General features: G+C 44.3%; 1 protein-coding gene across 1 annotated transcript; it reads right to left on the bottom strand.

The window, feature by feature from the left end:
• Nucleotides 1-2,606: 2,606 nt before the first annotated feature.
• On the bottom strand, nucleotides 2,607-5,738 carry Ddit4l (DNA-damage-inducible transcript 4-like). The gene is made up of 3 exons (XM_013023772.1): nucleotides 5,578-5,738; nucleotides 5,125-5,265; nucleotides 2,607-3,099 (listed from the first exon to the last, which is right to left on the bottom strand). The coding sequence occupies exons 2-3, from the start codon at nucleotides 5,213-5,215 to the stop codon at nucleotides 2,612-2,614; spliced, it is 579 nt and encodes a 192-aa protein (XP_012879226.1). The 5' UTR covers nucleotides 5,216-5,265; nucleotides 5,578-5,738; the 3' UTR covers nucleotides 2,607-2,611.
• Between the last annotated feature and the right edge of the window lie 2,132 nt (nucleotides 5,739-7,870).

Genomic DNA, 7,870 nt, shown 5'->3' with positions numbered 1-7,870 from the left:
ATATACACATATGCTTATATATGTATCAAATATATGATATATACTGCATGATGCATGCACATAGATGATATATGTATATATGTATATATATATTTGTACCTATGTGTATATATATGTCTTGTTAGGGAAATCTGAATTACTGACCATAATTTATGGAGACAGAAAAGGTGGCTATTAAAAAATTTAAATGTAAATTGAACGAAAATAGGAGAATCAAAAGATTTTTTTAACGAGAATATCCTAATACAAATGAATATGTACGCTGTTCACAGACTTTGGTATATGTGTTTGGTCATTGGAAAAGCTGTGTAAGAAGTCTTTGAATTGTGACTTTTGTATTTATTTTTAAACTTATTTGCCATAGAAGCTCAAATTATTAATGTCTTTGTATCAAAAATATGAAAAAGTTGAAAAAATTCTTAAGCAAATAACTCTTTATTGATACATAAACATACAATAAATACAATTAGAATATTATAATTGAATACAAACTGGCTTTGCAAAAAAGGATTAGTTATCTTCCTACAAACAGTATCAAATATATTTGAGGGTGTTCATTGAATAAATTCAGAAGAGACAGCAACAGACAAGAGATTTAAAAATATGTTTTATTGTCCAAAATAGACAAACTTTAATTTCCTTTAACAGGAATCTGTTATTCTGAATGCCTTTAACTCAAGAGCTCCCAGAAGCCATCATCATTTTTTAAGCAAAACAAACAAGAGTGAAAATGATAACTATTGGTGAAAAAGGATAATAATCGTTTCTCCATAGTCACCAGCTACAGAAACACAGTGACTTTCAGAGAACCCTGAATGACAGACAGACAGCTAGACAGACATGCAAAACAGTGTTGACTATTGATTGGCCCAGTCCTCTGAAGACTGTCTTTGTGGTTATTGTTCCAAACAATTTAAGAGCTCAATTTCCTAAAATACCAGCTCATTTGAGCAGTGACATGTGAGGTCACCTCTAATATCAGTCACGGGATCAGACTTGGTTTCGTTCCACCAGGATGAAGACTTTCACTTCTACAACCCTGGGGATGCATGTGGATCAAGTAGAGCTAATGGCTGGTCAGAACATCTGGATGAACTCCCATCCAAAACCCACAGCAAGGATACACTGAGTAGATCACTGTCAAGTGGAGACCCAATCTCTCATTACCATAAAAAGACAAGAGAGATATCTAGTAGTTGGAATAAGACAAAAACAAGGCAAAGCAAAACAAAGCTTTTATTAATCCCAAGGGGTGGGTAGAGATAGTGGAAAGAGGCTGAGCATGTGTGCACAGGTTATCTGGGAAGATGATTTTTCATTGTCTAGTCTTGCATGAACCACATCTCCACCCCCAAAGCAGACTTGGGTCGATATAAACATCCAGAGATTGAGATTAAGGAGAGATCATATAATTAAATTCCCAGAAAAGATAAGAAACAAAATAACACTGACAGGTGAGATGGTTCATGTGAGAGGGTTCATACTAAGCATATGTAATGGAAAGAAACCAGTTACCAAATGAATCTGCATGGAACGGGCTAGAAGAAGCCTCTTTCCCTCCTTTATTCACAGATAGGTATTGATTGCTTGTTCACTGAAATGGATGACATACACAAAGCCAGTTTAACATTTCCATTTTTCTGGTTTAAAGACAGCATTCCAGAGTTGAGACCTAGGAAAACTGAGCTTGTCTGATACCATAAAGTTTGTAGGGTGAAATGTGAGTTACTAAAACACAGCTAAAGTTTTTAATCAAGTTTTGATCACAGAAGTGCAAGGAGATCACAAAGAAACTATGAAACAGATCTGTGGTCGCTTGACATTTCCACTCCCTCTTACCCAAGGTGAAGTTCTAATTAAACTCATCCATTTCATTCTACACTCTAGGCCACAAACTCTTCAACAAATAAAAACACTGAAATGTTCTGTGGCTTGAACTCAGGGCCCGGGCACTGTCCCTGAGCTTTTTTGTTCAAGACTAGTGCTCTACCACTTAAGTCATAGCTCCACTTCCAGCTTTTTGGTGGCTAATAGGGTACAAGCAGCTCACAGACTTTCCTGCCCAGGTTGACTTTGGAACTGTGATCCTCAGAACTCAGTCTTTTAAGTAGCGAAGATTATAGGCATAAGCCAAACTTTTCAAATTTGAGTGGAAAACTGTCAGGTAATTGTGAGCTTTTGGAAATTCTGATGGGCTAGACATCAACTTAATAAGATTCTATATTTGAAAAGATTATTTTGGAAACTTAGGAGAAAAAAAAGACATGAAAAGCAAACTATGCAAATCACTTTTCCATGTTGTAGGACCAAGACTGAAAAAAAAAAGGATAGAATAAAATGCAAAACTGAAGTGGGGTCCATTATCCTTCCTTCCTTATTCCTTTCCATCCCGTAAGAAATATGATGCACGTAGAACAAATACACCTTCCTGGGTTATGTTGTACAAGTCACATCCCCTTGGATGGGGTTGTTATGAATGAGAAACGCTGAAAGAAATTTGAAGTTAGGCAGGGGCAAAGCTACAAATGGTTTTAAGTGAATAGCTGCATCCTTTTATTACCCAATCATAAAAGAGCTCTGAATACTCCCTCCCCCCTTCCCTGCAACCTTCTTAGCACTCTTCAATGACTGTGGTTCCAATCAGAGAATAAAGTTTTTTCTTAACAAGTCGAAATCCGGAGCTGAGGATCAGAGTTCGCCTAAGGCCAGCAGAGAAGCGACCTCTACTAAAGAAGTCCCTAAAGCTAGCCCAGGAGCAGGTCTCCTGCTTAAACACAAGCGTCAGCTCAAAGGTAGGCACCACGCTAGCATCACACACAATCTTATCCAGCTTTTTACATACATTTTCGATTTCCAAGTTCACGTGCAAGACACAGCCTCGAAGGCCACAGGGCTCTGTGGAAGAAAGCCGAAGGACATCTTGAGCAATTCTCTGGGTCAGTTTCTCAGGAACAAGGACCTTGGAGCAACCCAGTTTGGTTTGCTTGGATTTGGATAGACAGTTCTCCAGCATTTTCACTAAATTCTGGCAGGTTGTCTCCTCAAATATAACCTCGTTGAGGTTGGGTTCAGGAACAACATAATCCCAGTAGTCAAAGTCTGTAGGAAATCAAAGTTTTAGATGAAAATCTAGGAGGAGGGCAAACAAACAAACAAACAAACAAAAATCCAAACCTAACAAGATAGCAGCACTGGGTGCTTCCTTTTAGCTACTAAATCTTTGGTTTTTCTTTGTATTTTTCTCTCCTCCCTCTTTCTTGTCTATGTTTTTGTTTTCTCTTTTGAAATGGAGGTATAGCTAGTCTTCTACACACTTTCCTCTTTCTTCTACCTCTCAAGTGCTGTGGTTACAGGTGTATGTCATGATACCACCCTCTATCCGTTTCTAATATTTCACTGGGAGCTAACCATCTATTTTTTTGTTAAGCTAGTTAGATAATACAGTAAGTCATTTAACATCACAAAATTGAAAATTTATCTATAGAATAAAGGTATGCTAATTTAAATTGAAAAACCATATAGACATCACATATACATGTGCTTATATGTCAAAACTCTATTGTCAATCTTCTAAAATTTCTAGTGATTTCCTTTCTTGCTTATTTGTTTCAGAAGTTTTTTCTTTTTTAGTTTTGCTTTAGAAAACATTAATCATACCTGCAACTAAACTTGTTACAATTTTTTTTGATTGAGATACTGTCTTTTTCCCCCCTAAGAATACATATACTATAAAATACAGAATATTTTTGTAATTGTTCTTAAGTGAGTTATTGGGAGCTTGATGGATGACATAAAAAAACCTATCAGAGTTACAATGTTTTTATTTTTTTAAGTATTTACTAGAATAGCCTCTAAACCCAATTTTAGTTCCAACTACTTTGATTAAAGATTGCTCAGAGAAGAAGAGACCTTTGAGGTTCGTGAGGTTATTTATAACTGGCTAGGTAGTTTTTCTTAGCCAAGCAAAACAAAATAGACCTAGGGAAACAAAATTAGATTTGCTCAAAGGAAAAAAGATAGGTCTACACTTGGCCACTACCTCCCAAATTAATCCTAACACTTGACAGAGTGTCATACCACAGTTACTAGAGCAGGGCACAAGCAGCTGCCTGCCTGCTAACCAACTCCAACTTCCTTCACCCCATTAGCTTTCTTCTCTCCACTTCATATATTCATGGAGAACATTGCTTTTTTAAAAATTCAACTAATACATTCCACATTATTAAGAGCTTCATCATTAAGCTATGCTGAAGAGAAGAAAATTGTAGAGTCTGGGCCTATAAAATTAGATCACCACCTAATTTTACCTTGTAAATCAGAAAGACCACCCTACCCTTTCTCCCACCCCCACCAAATTTAAGTATTGTATCTATGCTCAATCGGGTCTTTGGTGGCAGAGTGCTGTTTAACAACTTGTTGCTTAAAATTGCCTAGGACAAGCAGTGTAGAACCACTGCTGTGTGCAAAGTTTCCTTCTGACCTTAAGAATGGAATAATGGGAACATCCACAAATAGAATCCTACTCGGTAATAAAAAGGAACACACCGATCCCAGCAAGCATGGAAGGATCTCCAAACTACTAGGCTCTGGGAAAGAAACTAGATACCAAAGAATACATTTTTGTGTTATTCTGTTTACATTAGACTGTAAAGGCATAACTGATCTAGTGACAAAAACAAAAAACACCCCAAAACAGATGGGAGATGAGTAGTCTCTGAGGAGAGGGGAAGGCAGGGAATTGGTAGCAAATGGGCACACTGGAATTTGGGGAGTGGTGGGGGGGGGGAGATCAAGAGAGGGGAGGGAGAGAGGGAGGGAGGGAGGATGCTGGCTACTCAGGCACACAAATACCTTTGTTAAAAGGCACGTTACTGTACGCTTACTTTCACAGCCAATTAGGATAAGGAACTGGACTTCCCAAGCGGTTGGATCGACGCTAGACGGATGCAGCCCTTGGGGTATTTTATGTTCGTTTGTCATGAACAGATCCACCTTGGGGAAGTCTGGAAAGGGGTCCTGGGTGAACCTTGCGACCCTCTCTAAAGGGAGGGAGGGTGTGAGGTCTGTGGAGGGTTGCGACCTTTGGAGGGGACAAAGGGGTGGGGTGGGGGGTGGGGAACTCACCACTTAGCAGGCTGCCCGAGTGACAGCTACGGTCCAGCAGCTCTGAAATGCTGGCCGGGTTCTTACTGCTCAAACTGCCAGTTGCAACCATGGTCAACGGCTAAGGTTTCCCTCGCGGGGCAGAACGGCCTTTCTGGGCTTCTGGGGAGAGAAAAACAACAACAACAACAACAAAAAAGAGATTTGCAAAAGTAACCAGACGTGCAGAGGATCTTAACCAACAAAAACAAAACCAAAAACCGCCCAGCGTCTCCAGGGCCCAGCAGCCCAGGAACTCTGTGCGTGTGTGTGTGTGTGTGTGTGTGTGTGTGTGTGTGTGTGTGTGTGCGTGTGCCAACAGGAGCCTTTGCAATTCCAGTTGACAGAGCTCCGGGAACGGCTTCGGCCAACGACACAGCCCACAGCCCGAAGGAACGCGAAAGGAAGTGCAGTTTGGAGAGCGGTGAGGCTCACCTGCGTGCACTTCACCTGGACCCACCCGGCGGTGTGGAATACCAGGAACACCCAGGGGGTAAATCGAGGCAGACACTCGCCACCCCCTCCGGCCAGGGATCGAGAGATCCCAGCCCGGATCCGCAGCGGGCTGGCCACCCACCAACAGCACCCGGCGCAGACTCCAGGCAGCCTCTCCCACCTTGGGGCCAGCGGGCACTTTATAGCCCGGCGCCCCGCCCCCTGGGCCGCCCCGCCCACCCGGCCGCTGCCCCGCCCCCTGGGGTCAGGTCGCTTGCACACTGGTGTCTGGATTTCTCGGAGAGTTGGAGTTGGGCTGGGGGTGGGGAGGGATAATCTCAGTTAGGGGGATGTCAACTATTTCCATTCGTCAGGTCACAGGTCACCCAGACTTAATCTGGGTGCACCACGCCCCCCAGAGTGATCACCTCGCTTTCCAGCTAACCTGGATTCGAAGGTGCGCGCGCCCCCCCCCCAGCCCCACTCCCCAAGCGATCGTGTCTGCATCCCCAGGCTGACCTGACCCCGAGGCTTCCCTGGGGGTGTTACCGTGACCCGCGGTCCCACCCCGCCCCTCCCCCGCGGCACCCCGGAACACCTGGCGCAGGTCTCGGTGCGGCAAGCATCCTGGATGCGCGTGTTCCGGCCTCCACCCCCCACGCCAGCTCCAGGCTGCGCTCCCACCCAGCGCGCAGGGGCTTCCCCGGGGTTAGGGGAGGGTCCCGGTCAGCCCCTCCAGGGTCCCGGACACCCTTCGCGCCGGGTTGGTCTGTGACTAATGCATTTTCTCCGCGGGAAGGCTGGGCCTGGCCTGAAGACTCCGGGCCCACAGCAGCGCGAGGGGCCTGGAAAGAAGGAAAGGGACGCTGGCCAAGACACGGAGCACATCCACTCGCGGGGATCGCCAGCCGCCGCCTCCTCCGTCCGCGGGGTAGTTGGGAGCCATTACCCCGCTCAGAGGCAGAAGTTTCTGGCAGGAGGAACTTTGGCAATCTGGACTAGGAGGAGAACGAGGTTTCTACGTTGGGCTGGGGGTAAACTCCCACAGGCTTCTGGGGCAGCTAGGAATCCGAGCACGAAGAGGAAGAAAGGACTCCCGGAAACAGACTGTCCTCCCACACTCATACGCGTGGGTTTTTTTCTATGGAAGCTTCTAAGCAATCCCTTCCTTCCCCCCCCCCCCCCCCCTCCGCTCTGTGCACCAGGAGCAGAGGATCTTTCAGAGGTGGGCTTCTGGGTGGATCTGAAGATGAAAATGTCGCTAGCAATCAATGCCCGGAGAAAGTGGGCCGTTCTTCTTTTTCTTTTCTCCTTTCCCTCTTTCTTTTTGTTATTTTAATTTTTCATTATCCTTCAGTATAGTTGTACAAAAGGGTTTTAATTCAACAGTAAATGCATCTTGATCAATGTCGCCCCTTTTCTCTTTCTCCCTCAACTCCACCCATCTCCCCAATTTTTTCCCAGTTCCATTTCCCCGTGCGCACATTGCATATTAAGACTGCATCCGCCCATCCTTCTCCGTCCATTTATCTGCCCTCCTTACCTTGACCTCATCGCCACCCACCACATAGATTTCAGCTGCCTGGTATTCATTTGGTTAGACTATAAGTTAATCGGTCAAAGGAGTTATGCCATTGGAATTCTCCCCTGCATATCCCATACTTCAGTTACTATGTTTGTGTATATATACATATGACCCTGTATGTTTTACACATGCATTCATAATTTAGATCTGACTTCTACATATGAGAGAAAACATGCCTTCCAGAAGAGTATGTTCTACCGGGTGAGATCTTAGCATTGGCTCCTGGTTTCTTAGGTTTTTATGTGGAAAGATCTGCATGTGATAGCCTTGAAAGACAAAATCAGCTGCCCAGGCTAAAAACTCTTGTAAGAAAAACAACCACAGAAGGGGTAAGGAGGGTGTGTGATAAACAGATCAGTGGGAGGACGTTTGCAGGCAGAGCCTCAGAAATTAAAGCCAGCTTGACAGTCCATTTTTAACTCCACAGAGGCAGCTGCACAGCCTGAAGGTCAGGAAAGCTGAGGAAGGAGACTGCTGATAGGCTGCGCCCTGAAAGCAGATTGCCACTTCTATTTCAATAACAAAAGTGGAAAACAAGCAAGTCCTTTAAGCCAATTAGAAAGCCAGAGCTTGGTGCTGGGAAGGTGGCTCAGTGGTAGAGTGCTTGCCTTGCATGCGTGAGGCCCTGGGTTCAATTCCTCAGCACCACATAAGCAGAAAAAAGCCGGAAGTGTGGCTCCAGTGAACAGGACCAGTAGATAAGTTCTT

This window comes from Dipodomys ordii, unplaced genomic scaffold (genome assembly GCF_000151885.1).
Source record: "Dipodomys ordii isolate 6190 unplaced genomic scaffold, Dord_2.0 Scaffold70, whole genome shotgun sequence".
Lineage (NCBI taxonomy): Eukaryota > Metazoa > Chordata > Mammalia > Rodentia > Heteromyidae > Dipodomys > Dipodomys ordii.
This window is presented reverse-complemented; position numbering and strand designations above follow the sequence as displayed.